Source organism: Meles meles, chromosome 4, assembly GCF_922984935.1.
Source record: "Meles meles chromosome 4, mMelMel3.1 paternal haplotype, whole genome shotgun sequence".
Taxonomy (NCBI): Eukaryota; Metazoa; Chordata; class Mammalia; order Carnivora; family Mustelidae; genus Meles; species Meles meles.
The window spans coordinates 31,524,150-31,545,593 of NC_060069.1; the positions used below are offsets into that span (position 1 = coordinate 31,524,150).

Genomic DNA, 21,444 nt, shown 5'->3' on the forward strand with positions numbered 1-21,444 from the left:
ACTGGATTTTGAGAGGCAGCTAGAACAAACCAATCCCCAATATGTACTTATTTTGTAAGTTCCAAATTCTGAGACAGCATTAGTGGTAAATAAATAAGGGGAGGGTGGCTCAGTAGGTTAAGCGTCTGCCTCCGGCTCAGGTGGTCCTGGGATGGAATCCCGCATTGGGCTGCCCACCCCCCCGCCCCGCACCCCCTCCCAGTAGGAAGTCTGCTTCTCCCTCTACCCCTCCCCCCTGCTCATGATCTCTCAAATAAATAAATAAAATTAATTTAAAAAATTTTAAAATAAATAACAAGAGGACACACAGGGAGAAAATTCATGGAAGAAGAGAATACCCCACACCTTTGCTCTATCAGCCCAGCAATGTGATTAACCAAACACACAAGTGCACAGGTCAAGTTTCTAAGGAAAATAAACCAAAACCAGCAGTGTGGGGAGGGAACACCCCTGGGGAAACATGGCCTCCAGGTCTCTTCCCAGGGTAGCTGTGGGACCAGACAGCAGTGACCCCTCTGGACAGACTATAGTCTTTAGAGAGCATGGCTATAAAAGAGAAACATTTTTTCCCCTTTCCCTGACTTTACTGAAGCTCCAAAAGTTTCTAACAAATGATGGGCCATCTTGGCGTCTGGAAAGAAAATTTTGCTCCACTGGGGGGGAGGTATGTGATATGGTGAGTGCTGTGAAATGTGTAAGCCTGACGATTCACAGACCTGTACCCCTGGGGGAAATAATGCATTATATGTTAATAAAAATAATAAAAAATTTTTAAAAAAAGAAAATTTTGCTCCTTCCAGGAAAAAAATCGGATTTACATCAGAATAAGCCATCTCCCAGGAGAGAAACGTGTTGGCACTGGTTGCCTGAGGAAACAGAGCCCGACACAGGGTTCACGTGCAGGTGGCTTATTTGGGGGAAGGAATCCCTGGAAACGAGAGGGGAACTGGGGAGGCAGGAGAGACCACCCAAAGGTACACTGTCAAGCTGGTCCTCACTGTGGGCAATGTCCAAGGAGCTGTGCGTGAAGGATGCGGGGGCTGTCCCCCTGGGGTGTTAGCTCCCTGGACCTCCAGGTTTGCAGGCCACAAACATGGAGTCACAGAAGCCCCGGGCAGAGGGTGAGAGAAATGAGATGCAGCTGGGGCAGGGTGCCACCGGGCGACACCTGCACAAAGCCACGGCTGCTGGCAAAATAAGTGGGTGAGGAGGCCGCAAGCTGGGGCTGGAGAAGCGTCGGATACCATATATCCCAAACCCGTTCCTGCCGGAAATAAGGAAGCTGAACCGGCGCTGCCTGCAGAAGAAGGAATGCTGGGAAACACGGATTCGACTTGTTTTCCCCATCACGTGGGTACGTATGTACAAATGAAAAGACCCTTTCAGAGTCAGTTCTTTTCCATTCCTCAAGCTGCCGGTCTGTGCACAGGCCCCCTCCTGGAGGCATGTGTTCCTGGCATAAGGCAAACAAAGCCCGCTGCCACGGACCGAACACTGCTCTCCATCTCCCACAAAACCAAAAGCCATGCATGGAATACCAATCCCAGAGGCTTGGCCAGTTCCTGCTGGCCCTTCCTTATTCTCTCCACTGGGCTTCAGCAGGCCTGGGTCCTGAACTGTCCCCTTCCAAGGTGGGGGACACTCCTCCCTCAGCTCTGTACATCGGAATCAATCTCAGAAGAGTGGCTGGGACTCGGAACAGGCAGCACGAGCGGGCTTCAGGGACCTTCTGCTTCCTTCCCAACGACACTCAGAAACACCGAGAATTGTCCCTCTTCTGAATGTGTGGTGTGTGCTCCCACCAAAGGGCCTCTGAAGGCAGGGCCCAGTCTCCCTCTACTCCATTCTCCCCACAGAACAACCACAACCGTAGTTAACTCCGGGACACCAGTGTCTATGCTTAATGGGGATTCCGTGCTAATGGTTAAATGTTCTAAACCGCATGATCTTGCCTTTTTGCTGTAGAGCTAAGTTCTTTATATATTTTGGATACTAACTCCTTGTCACATATATGATTTTTAAATATTTTCTCCCATCCCGTAGGTTGCCTTTTTGTTTTATTGGTGGTTTCTCTTGCTGTGCAGAAGCTTTTAAGTTTGATGGGGTCCCACTTAATTTTTGCTTTTCTCGCCTTTGCTTTTGGTGTCAAATCCAAAAATTGTCACTAACACCTGTTTTCTTCTAGGAGTCTTTATGGTTTCAGATATTACATTCAGGTCTTTAATCCATTTTCAATTAATTTTTGTGTACAGTGTAAGACAGGGGTCCAATTTCATTCTTTTGCATGCGGCTGCCCTAAATGTTTTTAATATTACCCTTGGGACCAGACACTATCATAAACACTTTATCTGTTTTTATTCTTTTTTAAATTTTTAAAAAGATTGTATTTATTTATTTGACAGAGAGAGAGAGATCACAAGTAGGCAGAGAGGCAGGCAAAAGGAGGGGGAAGCAGACTCCCTGCTGAGCAGAGAGCCCAATGCAGAACTCGATCCCAGGACCGTGGCAGAGGCTTAATCCACTGAGCCACCCAGGCACCCCTCTTTTTTAATTTTTTAAATATTTTATTTGTGAGTGATCTTTACACCCAGAGTGGGGCTCAAACTCATAAACCCGAGATCGAGAGACGCATGCTCTAATTGAGCTAGGCAGGCACCCCATCTTAAGCGCTTCAAATGCATTAACTCGTTTATTCTGCACAAGTCCACATGACACAGAAAAGTATCATTATTCCCACTGTTTCAGGAATAATGGAAATGATGGGGAAACTGAGGCACAGATTAAAGTCACAGAACCGGTGAGCAGCTCAGGCAGGGATGGAGCCTGGGCAGTCTGGCACACAGTCTGCGTTCTCCCTCAGCTTGTTCATATTTCTATTTTCTCCAGACTGTCCATTTTAAGCTTCAGAGGTGGTACCTAGCCCTAGAATGTCAGCATTCTGTGTACTTTTTCCTAAAGTGCGCAATCACCCACCACTTATACCTTCTACTTTTCTTCCCGTTCTAATAAATTTCTAGTGGAATTTTTCTAGGTCCCCCAGCCCACACCTTGCTGCCACGAGGCAGTCATCTGTACGTGCACTTGAGTCCCTGCTAAATGCAAGGCACTGATCCAGACATTTGGCTTTGATGTACATCAAATACTTCCCTTACACTAGCCTGAAACTCCCGCGTGTGCATGCCTGTGTATAAAGAAATGAATGAGGGTGACTCTGTGTGTGCATGTGTGTGTGTGTGTGTGTGTGTGTGTGTGTGTGTGTGTATTCTGCACTGCTTGCCCCAGAAGCTGCCCGCTCAGAAATGAGCCATGTCACCCACACGGGGACCTACCACTACGGAGCACGATGGTACAGGTGAGCCAAGCTTCTCCTCTAAATGAGGTGCACAGGCGCGAAGGCAGACCTGCAACCAGACTTTGTCCTGGATCTGCAACAAATTCATTCCAGAACCTAAGGAATGAAGGAAATGAGAAACAGAAACATCTTTGCAAAGGACCTGTGGTGAACACGCACCCGTCTGGCGGAAAGCCCGAGTTCTTGCAGCAAAGTCGTACCTGGAGCTCTTTCCCAACAGAAGCATGCAGTGTGCCTGGGTCATTATGCAACTAGAGAGCCGGAGAACCAGAGGTCAGCAGGGGCCTTGGAAGCACACGGCCCCACCACCTCCTCCAAATATTCCTCATGTCAGCCTAGGAATCTGTGGTCCTAAGACCCGGCACTATGCTGATGAGGAACTGTTCTCCGTGTCCCCTGGGGCTCGAGGGGTCTGTGCAGAGGTGGCCCCATGCCAATGTGGGTCAGGCTTCTCTAGCCACCTCTAACTTTTCAAGGACGTCACAGGGACCAGCTCCTGAAGTCTGTCTGAAAAAAATCTATGTCTCCCAAGGCTTTCCTGAGGACAGCAAAGGGGAGAGAAGCCAGAGCAGAGAAGGGCTCTTCTCTTCCTCCTCCACTGCGCCCAGGTGGAGACAGACAGTTGTCGGCAGGGACCTAAGCGAGGAGGTGAGACCCTTGGTAAATCAGGGAGTGACTTCTCGGGGGAGTGAGGAGAGTAGAGCCGAGGGCCCAGCGAGGCTGTAGAACCCGAACTTTGGAACACCGACGGGATCAGGGCTGTGACTTTTCCCAGGGTGGGGATGGCAAAGACGGGTGGACGTGGGCTATTCCAGGTTCAGGGTTCTGCTGGCCTGACTTGTGTGCAGCTACCTTTGGGAACCCTCTCTTCCCCAGATTGTGAGTGAAGCTCAGGGACCACCTCTTTGACACCTTACTTTCTCTTCCTGAACGCTAGAATAGTGTGTGGCCAATGACAGCACTCGGACAACTCCAGCTGGATTCCAGGGGGCTCTGAGCCTTCCAAGACTCCTCTGAAGTCACGAGCATCGGTCTGGGCTCTCGCTCTGTACTCTGCTTCCTTCTGCTCTTTGGCCTTGTAGTGTGGCCTCACCCAAAAGTACCTTCGGCAGCCTCCTCCCAGCTCTCCTTCCTCACTGGCATCGCTTACATTAATTTTTGGCAAGGCACTAACTCCAGAAACTCACCACTCCCTTGAGTTCCCCAAATGTGAACAACAACTTCAAGAAACAACACCTTGTGGGAGCCAGGCTCCAAATGGCCTATGCCCACTCCAAGCCCTGTTGTTCCCACCTAGTGAGGTCCCTGCCTTCCCGCACCTGGGGTAGGTCCGTGCGACCAGCAGGGTGAGCCAGAAGGGATGGCACATCACTTCCAAGGGTAAGATGTAGAGATTCTGCAGCTTCTGCCTGGCCACCCTTTTGTCTCGTCCCTTGCTCAGGCAGGGATGGCGGGGGGTGATCCAGCTTCACTGTCACTGGTGTCCTATGGGAGGCCCACGTGGTGAGGAAGTGAGGCCTCTGGCTAAGAGGTTTGGGGCTCTGGAAACGGATCCTCCAGCCCTAGTCAAGCCTTTTGATGGCTGGTCCTGGCTGCCAGCTTGAACACCACCTCATGAGAGCTCCTGAGCCAGGCCCACCCAGCTCACCGGCTCCCAGACTACGGACCTGTAGAAATCCTGTGAGATAATAAACACTTGCAGTCAGGGGGCCTGGGTGGCTTGGTCGGTGAAGTGTCTGCCTTCAGCTCAGGTCATGATCTCAGGCTCCCAGGATCAAATCTGGCAACAGGTTCCCTGCTCAGTGGGGGCCTGCTCCTCCCTCTGCTTGTGCTCTCTCTCTCTCAAATAAATAAAATATCAAAAAAGAATGTTCCTACTCAGGGCGCCTGAGTGTGTCTCAGTGGGTTAAAGCCTCTGCCTTCAGCTCGGATCATGATCTCAGGGTCCTGGGATCGAGCCCCGCATTGGGCTCTCTGCTCAGCAGGGAGCCTGCTTCTTCCCTCTCTCTCTGCCTGCCTCTCTGCCTACTTGTGATCTTTCTCTGTCAAATAAATAAATAAAATCTTAAAAAAAAAAGTTCCTACTCTGCTAAGCATTGGAGTCATTCATTACACAGCAAAAGATAATTAACACACTCCCTTCATAGCTGAAGATGACAGGGCTAAAAGTCTGCCCTGCCCACACCGCCCACAGGCACACACATCCACCCACATACTGAACAGGCACACCCCCCAGGACTCTGAAGGCTTACCGTCACTGTAGTCGATAGGGGCATAAGACCCAAGGAACAGGGAAGCAGCAAAACTACTAACCAAAGAAATTCTCTGTGAAAGAGAGAGAGAGAGGCAGTGAGATAGGCCTCATAGCATAAGCAACTGAATACTTTGATACCCACCACCCAAGAAGAGTTTTAAATCGGGGAGGGAAGCGGAAACGTGGAGCGAGATGGCCCAGTAATGGCGGTGAGAGAGTATCCTGGAGACAGGACCGTTGGCGTATGTATCTGGAACACCAAGAACTGAGTCCTTGGGGGAGTGCCTCACTCTGCAGTTTCTGACAGGCCAGAGAACCATCAAGTCCAGCAAAGAGGAAGAGCAACAAGGCCTGTGGAAAAGTCGTGCTCAGGCAAGTGGCCCTTCTGCCGGGCGTCCAAGGACGCCTGATTTCCTTTCTCTGTTTCTGTGGTCTTTATATCTAGTCACGAGGGAAGTGGGGTGCGTGGCCTCAGGATTTGGAACCAACAAAGTCACTCTTGGGGGTTCAGAATAAGTGTGAGTGGAAGTCAGCCCCTCAGAAGCCACAAACCCCAGGCATGAGCTGGAGGAATGGATAACGGACTTCAAATGTCCCCAAGGGTCCGTGCTTCCAGGCGGGAATCACAGCAGACAATGCCAACACCTCCTGTCCCCCCTCAGGCCACCTTTGTTCTACACAGAGAATGTGGAGAGGGTTTTTCGTCTCTGCCCTCCCCTCCCCGGGAATCTACACAGCTAATGCGCAGAGAAATCTGGAACCTTGAGTCGTCACGTAATAATGGGATGTTGTTAACTTCCAAGATTAAAAAGGCACTTTGGTTTAACATACACTGATCATTTGCTAATGATGCAGAGATGAAAATCACTAGCCAAGGTATGGAACTACTTCCCAGGCAGCATTACGTGCTGCCTTCCACCGCCCGTGGATCGAAGAACGAATGTGAGCTCCTGGGACACAGGCTCTGGCAGAAGGGCCACAGCTGCGGCCACATGGGTCCAGCTTTCCCCATTTCCAAAGAAAACATCAAGCCCTCGCCAATCGAGTGCCTGGTAGTCATCCTGCACTAAGCAGGCAGGAAACTGAGGGGCACCTGGAACTCCTACTCAGGGGGCCCCAAGAAGACACCAGTCCCCAGGGCTCCCACCCTGCCCTTGACCTCTGCCCCCGACCTCCACCCCGCTGGTCAGAAGAGGCCCTGATTTTTCTTTCCCATGATTCCCTTTTCCCCTCCTCTTTGGAGATGACTTACCAGTGAGAAATAAGCAAACCGAATATACGCCATATCTAAGGTCTGCTAATCAATGTTTCTGGCCAATGAACATGAGATCTATTTATGCTAAGGGTAGTTATAAAAGAAATCCAACTATGACTTAAATCAAATAGGAACATTTAACCAACCTCTGTGTGTGCGTAGGCCTCAGGATTCTGCTGGTAAATCTTTGCAATCTGGTTTCCTGTAAAACGCTGGGAAAAGAGCGCAAATTCTTAAAAACCCAAATCCTATGTGCAATGATCATCTCCACAAAGTGAGGTCGCCGTAGCATGCTCTGGATATGAGTTAGTATCGTGAACGCTTTACAAAGGCCTCAAACCTAGAAACGTTTGCTGCACACCCTTACTGAAAAAGCCTTGCTCGCCTCCCCGCCCCCCCCCACAGGGACTGTGCTGACCAAGGGCACCTGTGCAGGAGATGAGGCTATGTTCCCTACCCCCAATCATGAGCCAAACGGGGCCAGTCAGAGCCAGCTCCGGGAACAGGGCTGAAGCCAGCAGGAAGGAAGCATTCCTTTTATTTATTCATTCCTCTTTTACTTTTCCGGGAGCTGTACTAAATGCCTTGCATACACTGACTCCCTTGGACGTCAAAACTGTCCCCAGCATGAGTGCGATTTTTATCCCCAAGTTAGAGGCTGAATAGAAGTGCCATCATCACCCTGCACAGAGCACGGCCATGAGCCCACCTCAGTCCCCTGCTGGGCAACGGGAGGCCCGCGCTTGCTTGTGGGCAGCAGAGGGAGGCAGGACAGCCTTGGGCAGAACCAGGGGCCAGAGTGCCCAATCCTGGCTTTGCAGGGGCGATACCCACAGGTCCTCATGGGATCCCCACTGGGGCAGGTCACCAGCTGTGTCCTTCCAGACACCCAGGGACAAGGGGCCAGAACCCAGCAACAGGACCCTCCTCCCAGGACCAACCCTGGCCCCCAGCCCCAGGCAGGCACTGCACACCTCATAGGCTCGGGAGCCGGTGAGGCAGCTGAGAGCCTGCGCCCCGCCCACGGCGGCCTCCAGCCGGCGGCACTGGACTGTGGTGCTGGAGTCCATCCACACTGGGCTGTCCCTGATGGAGAAACACGCCTGGAAAGGAGGAACAAGGCACAGGCTTGAACTCCACCTGCCCACTCTGGAAGCCGCCCCGGCACTGGCAGTTCCACCGCCATCACAGCAGGCGTGGTCACCTCCCCCCTGGCTGTGACCTTGGGAGACCCGCGGTTAAGCCCTTCCCGCCCAAACCTCGGCCTGGCCCAGTGGTGTCTCTCCCAGGAAAGCTCAAGGAGACACCTGAGCACCCCCGGCGATACTGGAGATAAGCAGGGGAGGGCTACAGCTGCCGCAAAGTGCCATTTCCCAGGGGCATTTGCGGCCAGTAACCATGGAGAAGACAGAGCCTGCCTTCCCAGCACCACCCAGAGGCATCACGCGCCAAGGCGAGCTCTCTGAGGGGGAAACTAGCCGGAGCCATGCCTGGCAGGAAGGGACCCGAGACGGGGGCTGTCAGCACCTGACCCTCCATCCAGACACCAGCTGCACTCAGCAGGAGGCAGGGCAGACCCTGTTTACCGCACTACTGCCTGAGCCAAGTTCCCATACCCTTGACAATGCACAAAAGCCCCAGACTTCAGGGCCCGCAGGGGCTTGGGCTCTTCTTCCCACGGTTACCTGCAGCTGCTTATGTAACAGGAGGTCTGGTGACAGGCTCGTCAGCACGCGGCTGGCCCCAGCCTTCCAGTATACACTTCCATGTTGCTGTCAAGGGAAAACCCAAGCACATGCTCACAGGGCCACACACTGGGATCACCTCCCAGAGTCCAGACCACGCCCCAAAGAACTGGCTCCAAGCCTGGCCCTGCCACTTCTTACAGAACTCACACCCTTTCTGAGACTTGGTTTTCAGCTCTAGAAAACGAGAACTCTGCCCTGTCCCCCTCAAAACTTATAGGAAGGGTCCAAGAAAGAATTAGTGGTTTGGATTTGGGTATCCTCGTAAAATTGTATTGTAAAACCATATTGCTCACAATAGTACCTGAAATTCACTCCTTTATTCAGTCACCCGTTCGTTCACTCCACGAACATTTACGGAGCACCTAGGTCATGCCGGGCAATGGGATGGATGAATAGAATAGTACTGTCCTTATTCTCTACGATGTGGTCGGTGAGTCAGGGAGGAAGACACAAACACACAATTACAAAATCCTGTGGATGTGCAGTGGCAGGGCAGTGGGGACACAGAGGAGGGCCACTGAACCAGGTGGCAGAAGGGGCCCTGTTTAGTAGGAAAGGAGCTGGAGCTGAGCGCATGGGTGCTCCATGCAGAGAGCAGGCATGGCCGAGAGAGGCTGGCCGGTGCAGGGAGCGGTGGCACCTGACACAGTGGGCTGAGTCTTGGGCAGGAGGGAGGTGGTGGGGGCTTGAGGGGGGAGGTGGCAGCCTGAGCGCCAGGGCCTGGAGGTGGGGGCTTATCTCGGAGGCGTGGGAACTCTGGGTTAGCAAGGGAGTGCCATGGCCAGGGCTGAGTGTATGAAAGGGTTTAGGAGTCACGGAGAAGTTACCTGGGAGGCAGGGAGGCCCAAGCAGAGGCCCAGAGAAAAATCGTAGATATTCGGCCTGGGGCAAGAGAGGCAGGATTGGAGAGGAGGTGAGAGATTCAGGAGTCATGTAACAAATCAACAGGGCATGGAGACCTCTTGGACAGTCAAGGATAACAGGTGGGTTGTGGCCCTGGGGTAAGCTGGAAGTGTTCTTGGGGACACCTGGCATGGGATCAGAGGATGCCCAGGAGGGACAGGGTATTCCAGCCTGTGGTTCAGATGAGAGAGGTGGGCAAGATCTCCCGGGGAATCTGTCGAACAGGACAGGAGCGTTAAATTCCTGTTAGGCTGGAGGGTAGAGGAGAAGAGGTGGCTCAGAAAAATCTGTAAGCACTCTCTCACAAGGATGTGAAAGCAGGCTAATCCATCACGGAGCAAAGGGATTCAGAGGGTAAGACTCAGCTTGGGTCCTGACTCCTCCACCAGGCAGCTGTGTGACGTTGGGTAAGTGGCATTGCCCCTCTGCGCCTCAGGTAAATGGCAATGATACTAAAGGTAGTAGCTAAAACTTACCTGCAGTTTTTATGCACTAAGTATTTCACATTCACACTGAACCTCAGGCAGAGGAGGACAGGAGGCACCGGAAAGTTCGATGACATACCCAGGTCACTGCTTTTAAATGGCGAGCCTGGGGACAGAGCCGGGCAGCAGACCAGTGCTCCTGTGCTAACCACACCCTGACACTGCCTCCTGAAACACTGCAATAATTAGGTTAATTCATCTAAGTAAGAGGCGCCTGGATGGCTCAGTCGGTTAAGCAGCGGACTCTTGGTTTCGGCTCGGGTCATGACCTCAGGGCTGTGAGCCCCACGTCCGGCTCCACCACTGAGCACCGAGTCTGCTTGAAATTCTCTCTCCCTCTCTCTCTACTGCTCCCTCTATTCATGCTCTCTCTCTCTTTCTTAAAAAGACAAAAAGACAGTCTATGTAAAACGCTCAGCGCGGCACCTGGCCTGCACTAAGTGCTCAGTCAGTGTTTTGTTGTTGTTTTTACAAATATTGCTACTACTAAAACTGCCCTCATTAGAAGTCGAATGTTTAAAAAAAAAAAAAAAGTCGTCAAATGTTTGACTTTGCCTCTACTTCCAGGAAACGGAAAAGCAATGCCAGTGCTCCCAGGCAGGCATCATCAATGCACGCCAAATGCTTCCTCTACCCCAATCGACGACCTCTATCTGGTTCTTCCTCACCCGGGGTCCTGTTCTGGATAATGTTGCACATTTCCAGCCACCTCCAATCCTTCGCAAGAAGGCACGCTCTACATCCTCTGAGGTAGCAGGGCGGCAGGGCTCTACCAACAATAGAAAGTGTGCAGGGACTCTCGGGGGCAGCATTCCCTCCAGGGGAGCCCCGTACCCCTTCCCAACGGCCGCCCACACGCCGCAGGGGGGCTGCTACAGACAAACCTGGCCGGCCCCAGACAGGGCGAGGACTTGAGAGAAGTCGAAGCCTGAAGCCTTCATCCTCTCCAAGATGATATCCAGAGCCTGAAAGACAAACAGAGCCCACTGTGACCTTCCAGAACCACCCGAGTCACGCAAACCCATGGGCCTCAGCCCTGAAACCCTAGTGCTTGCCCTTATCCTGGAGACGCAAGAGAGCTGATCGCTTAGGATGGATAAAGCTTGGAATAATTCATTAAAGTCGTCACAAATCAAATAAAAAGGTAAACCACAGTAAAAATAGCTTAAATAGATGGAGTCAGAAACCATGGGTCCCTCAAATTCTGCTTCTCCAATCTGGGACTTCTAAGCACTCAGGAAGAGCAAAAACAAGGTGGATCAAATTGTGGTTTCATGGGATGCCTGGGTGGCTCAGTGGGTTAAGCATCTGCCTTCGGCTCAGGTCATGATCCCAGCATCCTGGGATGGAGTCCCACATCGGGCTCCTTGCTCAGCAGGGAGCCTGCTTCTCCCTCTGCCTCTGCCTTCCGCTCTGTCTGCCTGTGCTCACTCTTTCTGACAAATAAATAAATAAAATCTTTAAAAAAAAATTGTGGTTTCTTTTATTTGCATTTCCAACCTCTGAACTACTGGTGTGATTTCACTGCAACAGAGAGGTGAAGAGCAAAGTAGACAGTCCCCAACGGAGGGAGAAGGGACCAGGCCTAAACTCTGTGTCCAGGAGCACCAGGCTGGAAAGGGTAGGCAGAGATGGCCATCTGTCCCAATCCCCATTCCACCCCCCACCATCTGGGTGCAATCTTCTTTCTTGCAAGACCCCAACTGTGGGATAGATGGTGCTGCCCAGCAGAACCTAATGCTCCCTAAGACTTCAGGGCAGGAATCAGAGAGTCACCCCAGAGAATCACTGTGTTTCCCTCGAGGGCAGAACAGCCACTGGAGCTTTGACCTGACTCCACCATCCCTACCCTCTGCTGGGAGGGCTCCTCTCACAGCCAAGGTTGTGCCAACTGGGCCCTCCTGGCCAAACCTTGAGCAGGGGATGGGGCACAGCTGGATGGGGGACTGGCAAAGCTAGAACAGGTCCAATCCTGGGGGGCTGCTCAAAATGAGAAGTCACGGGGCCCCACCCCCAAGTCTGGCTCTCTAGCCATTGCTCATCACCTCAAGTTAAGGCCCCGATCTATCAAAGGCCCTGACATTATCACTGGGACCTCTAGACACGGACTCTTACCTGTCACCCCCCCACCCCTTGGTCTGGCTCAGCCTCCTAGAATGGACTTTCTAGCTGGCCTGGCTGGTAGAAAGCTGTCCTTTACCCTAATCCTCCAGTATGAGTCAGGGTTAAGTTGATTAAAAAAAAATTTTTTTTTTTTTTTTTTTAATTACACTAGTTATCTTAACAGAAAGAATTCAGGAGAGGGAACTGCTTAACCAGGTACTGGAACACCGGGCCAGCTTTGGCAGACACACTGAGCATTGCCTTTGGCTGGCTTCCAGTTTCAGGGTCTCGGGACCCCCGAGGCAGACCCAGCCCTACAATGCTGCTCTGTACTGGCCATATCCCTGGTCCCACGGCTCCATGTGTCACCCATGTTCGGCAACAGGCAACTTCCTTTCCTGTCGGTCCTGAGCAGGCAGGCCTGGTCTGGGGTCCGTGTGAGCCCGAGTACTAAAACGCCAGTGCCGTGTCTGCATCTCAGGGTTTGAGGGTTGGCCAGAGGCGCTCCCGCAGTGTCTGGCAAAGGTTTGGGAAAGGCGGTATTCTCAAGATGGTTACTTCCGGGCAGGGTCTGCCAGTGCTCTAGCACCAGATCTGCTAGACCTTTCTGTGCCCTCTCAGCTCGGAAGTACTGACACCTGCTGGGGGTGAGCCTAGCCCAAGGAGCCAGGCCGACTCCCTCTCCCAACGAGGACCTGGTCTCAACAAAGGGTCTGGGATCCCTGTGCTTACCTGGACCCACATCAGGACTGGAGAGGTCACTGTCAGCCGGTCCTCGTGAACGTGAACTCCACCCTGAGTCCTACAAGAACAAGACAGAGTGCTGGGCAGGGCCTTGGGCAGGGCCCCAGTGGGGACAGAAATGCCCCCCTTCCCCAAGGTCGGTGGGAACACTCTAAACTGAACGAGACTGAACAACGCTGGCAGAATGGAAAGAGGAGACCTAGGAAATCGCTCAGGGGTGGTAATTCTCAGAAGACACCAGCAAAACTAAGCCTTCTAAATCCTTCTAAATATGAGGGGCTCGCCCTGGAAGGCAGGCATGGCGCCACTTGGCGCTGTGGCCATGAGGAAACTAGGGGGTGCAGGGTTGGATTAAAACCCTCCCAAGCCCACTGCATTTGGAGAGGTAGAAAGGATGTGCCACACAGAGGTGCTGCGTCTGCAAGAAACATTCTTGGCCATCAGACCAGGGAGTCCTTAGATTGCAAGCCTGGAAAGTTGCCTGGACCCCTCTCCCTACCCTCGTCCCTCCATAAGGCCCTCATGCAAATAACTGATTTGACAAAATCCAACTCTTTCAATGATGCGTTTATCTTTATTTTTAAAGATTTTGTTTATTTAATTGAGAGAGAGAGAGCACAGAGGGATAGGGAGAAGCAGAAGCCCACTGAGCAAGGAGCCTGATGCAGGGCTCAATCCCCGGATCCCGAGATCATGACCTGAGCCAAAGGCAGACGCTTAACCGACTGTGCCACCCAGGCACCCCTCAAGGATGAGTTTCAAACAATAACAACAACAACAACAATAGGGAGCCTGAGTGACTCAGTTGGTTAAGCATCTGCCTTCAGCTCAGGTCATGATCCTGGGGTTATCTGGGATCCAGTCCCATGAGTCCCTGCTTTACTGGGAGTCGGCTTCCCCTCTTGCCTCTCCTCCCACTCATTCTCTCAATCTCTCTCTATCAAATAAATAAATAAAATCTTTAACAAACAAACAGCTCAGAATCCATAGCTAGATGCTATGAGATAACCATGGGACCCAGAGATTCTATTCCTAATTATCCAGCCAAGAGAAATGAAAGTAAAAGTTCCAAAGCAGGTTTGTACACAAGTTTCCACAGCAGCCTCATCTGTGGCAACAGAAAACTGGAGTCAGGGGCGCCTGGGGGGCTCAGTCGTTAAGTCTCTGCCTTTGGCTCAGGTCGTGATCCCAGGGTCCTGGGGCTGAGCTCTGCATCAGGCTCCCTGCTCAGCGGGAAGTCTGCTTTTCCCTCTCCCACTCCCCCTGCTTGTGTTCCCTCTCTCGCTGAGTCTCTCTCTGTCAAATAAATAAAATCTTAAAAAAAAAAAAAACAAAAAAACCCAACAACAAACTAGAGTCAACTCAGGTGTTCCCAAGCAGGTGAATGGATAAATTGTGGTATGTATGTGTGTGTGTGTGTGTGTGTGTACGGTGGGGTACTACATGATGATGATGATGATGATGATAAAGTGAACTACTGTGGCACCTGCGTGGCTCCTTCGGTTAAGCATCTGCCTTCCGCTCAGGTCACGATCCCGGGGTCCTGAGATCGAGTCCCACATTGGCCTCTTTATTCGGTGGGGAGCCTGCTCCTCCCTCTGCCTGCTCTGCCTATTGTCCTGTAGCTCTCTGTGCTTCTGCTCTCTCTCTGACAAATAATAAAAATCTTTAAAAAAAAAAAAAAATGAACTACTGATACACACACTGACAGAGATGAATCTCCAATGATCATGCTGAGTGAAGGAGGCCAGACCCACAAGAGTCCATATTATACGATGCCATGTGTATCACATGCCAAAAAGCACAAATCCACCTGTTGTGAAAAAGGAGGTCAGTGGTTTCCCAAGTCCAGTGGGGAAGAAAGGATGGAATGCCAAGGGGCACAAAGAATCTTTTTGGAGCGATGTAGACAGCCTGTGTATCATAATTTCGGTGGCGCTTTTCCAGCTATAGGTCTGCTTCTATCAAAACGCACTAGAGTGTACATTTGAATGAATGTCCTTTTTTATACACAAATTATACTAAATAATACTGACATTTTTGAAAAGATACTATTAGGGAAAAGGTGAAAAAGAGCAGCAAACTTTCCAGAGACAATAAAAACCATCGGAAAAAGATGTTGCCTTTACAAAACACATGATAATTGCAACTAAACAGTCCGCATGTATTTAACAACTTAAAATTGGCAATTTCTGCTAGGTGGGAAGACTGGAGCTCCCCACACCTGCCAAAGCACCAGGCCCAAATGGTTTCATAGAAGAGTGCTCTGAAACCTTTAAAAAACAAGTGTTGCTAATATTATTTAAATTGTTCCAGAGCACCTTGGAAATTTCCAATTTTTTTGTGTGTGAAATAAATACAAAATCAACACCAAAACCTAACAAATACTGTACCAAAGTACAAGCAACAAAGAAAAAAAATAGATTAAATAGACAATTAAAATTTAAAACTTTTGTTTCAAAGGATCATCGAGAAAGTGAAAAGACAACGTACAGAAATGGGGAAAAAGTTTTGAAATCATATTGTCTGTTAAGAGATTTGTCTCCAGACTATCCAAAGAACTTTCAGAACTCAACAATAAAAAGACAACTAAGGCAGTCGAAAAGTGGGCAAAGGATCCAAGTGGACATTTCTCCAAAAAGGATACACAAATGGCCAAACATATTCAACACCATTGGTCATTAGAAAGATGCAAATCACCACCACCATGAACCACCATTTCATGCCCACTAACACGGCTATAATCTGTAATTGGAAGAATAGTAAAAAACCAATGTGGGCAAAAACTTGGAGAAACTGCAATCCTCCTATACCACTCATGGGAATATAAAATGGTACTGTTGCTTTGGAAAAGTCTGTTCATTCCACTCCTAGATATATACCCAGTGGAAATGAGAACACGTGTCCACACAAAAACTCATACACTAGATTAGTCGGCTCCGGCTGCCGTAACAATTACCACAGACGGAGTGGTCTAAATAGGCATTTATCTTGTCACAGTTCTGGAGGCAAGAAGCCCACGATCAAGGTGCTGGCAACTTTGGTTTCTGGTGAAAGTGTTCTTCCTATATGCAGAGGGCCATGTTCTTAGCGTGTCCTCACATGGCCTCTCCTCTGTGCAGAATCAGGGAGGAGAAGGAGATCTTCCTCTTACCAGAACACCAGTCCTGTTGGATTAGAGCCCCATCCTTACCACCTCATTTCCCTGAGTTACCTCCCTACAGGCCCTATCACCAAATACAGCCACACTGGGGGTTAGGGCTTCAACAGGATTTCTCAGGGGACAGGAACGGGGCACGACGTAGTCTATAACATCCATGAATGTTCACAGCAGGATTGTTGATAAGAGCCAAAGATATCTGGATATCTTTGCTGGATATCTGGCAACTGATGTATGGATAAACAAAATGTAGTAACTATACAATGGAACGTTACTGAGTACATTATAGAACGGAATGAAGTACTCATAGCATACAACAGAAACTCTGGAAACATTATGGTAAGTGAAAGAAACTTGCCAAAAATTACCAGCCATTGCACAGATTCATCGATAGGAAATGTTCAGAATAGGCAAATCCGTCAAGACTGCTTGCCAGGGCTAGAGGAGGGGGCGTAAGCAGTGACTGCTAGTGGATACGGGGTTTCTTTTTTTGAGGAGATGAAAATGTTCTAAAACTAAATAGTGGAGACTATGACCCAGTTCTATGAGTATATTAAAAACCATGCAACTGTACATTTTAAAAGAGTGAATTTTTTGGTACATGAATTCTATCTCAATAGAGCATTTAAAAAAAAAAAAAAGTGATGGGAAGGGATGACCCTGTATTAGTTAACTTCCCTGGTTTGACACAGTTGAAGTTAGTTCCCACTCATGAAAGCATCATCAGTGGAGTTCTGGGGACCAGGAATGTGGAGTGCGGGGCCCGGGGTGGGGGGTGCTCTCTGTTCCCTGCGGTTAATCAGGGACCCAGGAGGACGGGGGCTCTTCTCATCTTCCAAGCGGTTTCCAAGGTGCCCTGGACAGTCGCGTCCAGCCACAAGACCCAGGAAGACACAGGGCAGAGGATCACAGCTGGGATTGTATGTTCTGATAGAGAGCTCTGTTCACTTTCTCCCACGTTCTGCTGGTTAGGACTCAAGTCGCACGACCGACCAAAACTGCAAGGAAGGTGGGGGTATGCCCAGGAGGAGAAGGAAAGAAGCCTGGTAGATCGCTGCTCAATGGCTACAGAAAAGTCACCATTTACATTTGTAAAAAGATATGACAGTCAGAAAGGAGTTTAAAATGAATTAGAGGTACCACGTGGTTTTGCCTTGTTACAAACCACTTCATAGCTAATTAACTTGAACCTACTAAGCTCGTTTAGCTCACAGTTCTGTGGGTCACTGGGCTGAGCTTGGCTGGGCTCCTTCTGTGTGTCGGCTAGCAGTAGTGAGAGGGCTCTGCCTCTGGGGGCCAGTTGCTGCTTCTCTTGGCTGGGGATACCGGGGTAACTTAGCCACGTGCCTCTCATTCTCCAGCAGGCTGGCCCAAGCTTGGTCACATGGTGGCTGGGCAGGATTCCAAGGATGAGAGCAGAAGTCAGCAAGGCCTTCTTGAGGCTTAGGTCTAGAACTGCACGATGTTACCTCCCTCACGTTCTACTCGTTAAAAATCCACAGGTCAGTAAATGACTCCCATCTCTTGCAAAGGGGCTGGGCACAGGGAGGGGTGGGGTAGAATGGTCCTTTCTGCAACATGTCCATATGTCAAACCCGGGCACCTGGGTGGCTCAGTTGGTTAAGCAACTGCCTTTGGCTCAGGTCAGAATCCTGGAATCCCAGGATCTAGTCCCGCATCGGGCTCCCTGCCTGGTGGGGAGTCTACGTCTCTCTCTGCCCCTCACCCCTCTCATGCTCTTTCTCTCTCATTCTCTCTCAAATAAACAAAATCTTAAAAAAAAATAAATAAAATTTCCAGCAATTAAAAAAAACCAACATATCCAAACCATGTGAAGTATTCAAAAGAAGCTTGAACAAACGGAACAAACATGTGCTTTGACAGGAAAACTCAATCTCATAAAGTTGCTAACTCTCTGCAACTGTTAATTTATAAAGGTAATATGATTTCAATAAAAATGCTAGTAATTTTGCTTACTGGAACTTTAAAAGCTGATTCAAAAGTATATATCAAAAAAGAACAAGGGGGCGCTTAGGTGGCTCAGTCGTTAAGCATCTGCCTTAGACTCAGGTCATGATCCCAGGGTCCTGGGGGGGTGGGGGAAAAAAAAAAATCCCTGCTCAGCAGGGGGCCTGAGCCTCCCTGTGCCTGCCTCTCTTTCTCTGACAAATAAATAAATAAAATCTTTAAAAAAAAAAAAACGACAAGAATGTCCATGGACACTGTACAACAGTCAGAGGGGACCAACAATTCTATATATTAAATCATATTATAAAGCTGGAATATTAAAACGCGTTACTGGCTCATGAACAGACCTGACCCAACCAACGGAACAAAAGAAAAGACCCAGAAATCGACCTAACCATACACAGAAATTAGCATATAAAGTTGGCATCTCAAATCAGTGAGGTAAAGACAAGCTTCTAAAAATATGGTAGCAAGACAATTGAAGAGTCATCAGCAAAAAATTGGAGCTGGATACAAAGGTCATGCCATACACCTAGATAAATCTCAAATATTTTTATATAAGAAAACAGAAACCCTGCAAGAACTAGAAGAAAATGCAGGCAAATTGCTTCACAATCTCAGAATGGGGAAGGCCTTTCAAACTGTGACTCAAAATCTGGAAGCAATAAGAAAAGGCTGAGAAGGGCAGTAGCACAGGAAACATCCCCACCTCTAACCCCGTGTTAGAAGAAAAGAAATACTAAAAACGAGAGCCAGATCAATGAGAAATGAAAAGAGGAAAACAGTAGAGAAAAATCAACAAAACTGAAAGTTGACATTTCGAAAAGACCATTAAATTGATAAACCTCTAGCCAGGCTAACCAAGACAATAAGCAAGAAGACACCAATGATCAATATCAGAAATGACAGAAGGGCCATAACTACTGATTCCCCCAGACACCGAAGGAAAATACAGGAATATTTTGAATAATTCTGTAGCCACAGATTTAAAGCCTTAAATAAAATGGACCAACCCTGGGCATCTGCGTGGCTCAGTCATTAAGTGTCTGCCTTTGGCTCAGGTCATGATCCTGGGGTCCTGGGATGGAGTCCTGCATCAGCTCCCTGCTCCACAGGAAGCCCGTTTCCCTCTTCCACTCCCCTTGCTTGTGTTCCCTCTCTTGCTGTGTCTCTCTCTGTCAAATAAATAAAATCTTTAAAAAAAAAAAAAAAAAAAGGACCAATCCCTGAAAGACACAACTACCAAAACTCAAACACACATAGTCTACAGTAATACAAACTACAAATGAACGATGGCTTCCAACCTCGGCTCAGTGTAGGCCTAGGACATGAGCAGCAGTGGGTCATGCCAAAGAGTCAACAGGGAAGTGATATCTTTTTATTTTTTTTTTTAAGATTTTATTTTTAAGTAATCTCCAGATCCAACAAGGGGCTCAAACTCACAACACTGAGATCAAGAGGGGCACGTTCCACCAACTGAGACTGCCAGGTGCCCCAGAAGTGATATCTAAAACAGTTGTGGAGGGACACTTCCACCAGGGCCTCTCAGAGACACCTCAGAATCAACAAGTCCATAGCTATTATGGACTGAATTATATCCCCGCAAATTCATATGTTGACGTCCAAATCCCTAGTACCTGCGAATGTGACTGTATTTGGAGAAAGAGCCTTGAGAAAGGCAATTAACTTACAAAGATGTTATCAGGGTACACCCTAATCCTGTATGACTGGTGTTTTTATAAAAGTAGACTGGGACACACACAGTGGGGGCACCAGGGATGCAGGGGCAGTGGATGACCGTGTGACAGGCAGCAAGAAGGCAGCCATCTGGGGCGCCTGGGTGGCTCAGTGGGTTAAAGCCTCTGCCTTCGGCTCAGGTCATGATTCCAGGGTCCTGGGATGGAGCCCCGCATCGGGCTCTCTGCTCAGCAGGGAGCCTGCTTCCTCCTCTCTCTCTGCCTGCCTCTCTGCCTACTTGTGATTTCTGTCTGTCAAATAAAAATAAAAATAAAAAAATTAAAAAAAAAAAAAAAAGGCAGCCATCTGCAAACGAAGGAGAGAGGCCTCTCAGAGGAAACTGACCCTATGAGCACCTTGATCTAGGACTTCCAGGCTCCAGAACTATAGGAAAATAAGTTCCTGTTGTTTGAGACACCCAGTCTGTGGTATTTTTTTTCTGGCAAACTAATACAACAGCTAAACTCATGATCTTTCTCCCTAAAACCAACTCTTTTCAGACTACCATCCGTCCAGAAGGCCACCCAGAAACCTCTCCTTCACATCTCAAATTCAGTTCTTCCCCAGGACTTGTCAGTTTTACCATCCAGCTCTCTCTTCCAAGATGTTATCATTTCCCATCCAGATGATCTTGACACACCTCCATGGTCTCCCAACATCCATACTGACCAACCCCCAACTGATCTTCCACTACACCCAGAGAGATCTGTTCACATTACAAATACAACTGTGTCACACCTTACCCCCATCCGTATGGTCCTTTGGGGGCTGTTCATAGGTATTAGGATATAGAGAAACGTGTACCCAGGACTATGTGACCCAGCCCAGCCTCCACCTCCCTCTGCTCTCCAGCCACACTGGCCTTCTTCAATTCACTGAATAAGCAGTGCTCTTTCTTGCCACAGGGCCTTTGCACGCACTGCTTCTTCTGCCTAGAACGCTCTCTCCTTTCCATCACCAGGCAAACCCCACTCACTTAGACCTTGGCTAAAGCACTACTTCCTTCAGGACCCTTCCTGACCACCTCCCAAGTCTGGGTCACATTCCTTTATAATAAACATTTGGAGAAGTGAGTTCCTTTCCTTTAATGACCTTCTCTGATTCTATAATCAAATATTATTTTGTCAGAGTCCTTGATTGGTATCAGTCTCCCCTGCTTAACAGGAAGCTCTGAGAAAGTAAGGACCACGTCCCTGGTTCACCATCAAATCCTGATACCCTGCATGGTGCCTGACACAAAGCAAGTCTCAACTGATACCTACTGCAAGTATGGATGAATGAGTGCATGGAAATGGGAAGGAACGGAAAACACATCCGGGGCACAGGAAAAAAGGATGCCGAGAGGTCTACCCAGACCACCACACCTGCAGTTTGATAAAGATGGATCTATAGATATATCAGCTCTCAGGTTCTTGGACGCAACTCTAATATGGTGGAGGACGGGCAGGGATGGTGGTCCTCTACACACACCACCAAGCAGTTCTCGGACACCAGAAGATGATCTGACATTATCTACCCAGAGACAGCATCAAATCCCGGTGCAGGGGTCAGTCCTACAACATTGCCCACCCAACCCACTTCAGATGCCTGGCGCCAGCCCTAAGCTTTTCCCTGTGCTTCTGACCAACCAACCAGTCACAGACTGTTGGTTCCAATGGCCTTAGGTTCTTTTAATTTGCTTGAGCAGCTCACAGAACTCAGGGAAACTCATACTTAGGTTTACCAATTTATTAAA

At 49.3% G+C, this 21,444-nt stretch overlaps 1 protein-coding gene across 4 annotated transcripts in view; it reads right to left on the reverse strand.

Moving 5' to 3' along the window:
* XYLB (xylulokinase) overlaps positions 1-21,444 on the reverse strand; it is a 47,748-nt gene that overhangs the window by 24,268 nt on the left and 2,036 nt on the right. For all 4 annotated transcript variants that reach the window (XM_046002297.1, XM_046002298.1, XM_046002296.1 and 1 more), the window contains exons 3-9: positions 12,833-12,902; positions 10,882-10,962; positions 8,547-8,633; positions 7,836-7,964; positions 7,008-7,073; positions 5,605-5,677; positions 3,330-3,448 (exon numbers count right to left, since the gene is read on the reverse strand). In XM_046002297.1, coding sequence (XP_045858253.1) covers positions 3,330-3,448; positions 5,605-5,677; positions 7,008-7,073; positions 7,836-7,964; positions 8,547-8,633; positions 10,882-10,962; positions 12,833-12,902 — 625 coding nt within the window. The remainder of the gene's footprint in view (positions 1-3,329; positions 3,449-5,604; positions 5,678-7,007; positions 7,074-7,835; positions 7,965-8,546; positions 8,634-10,881; positions 10,963-12,832; positions 12,903-21,444) is intronic.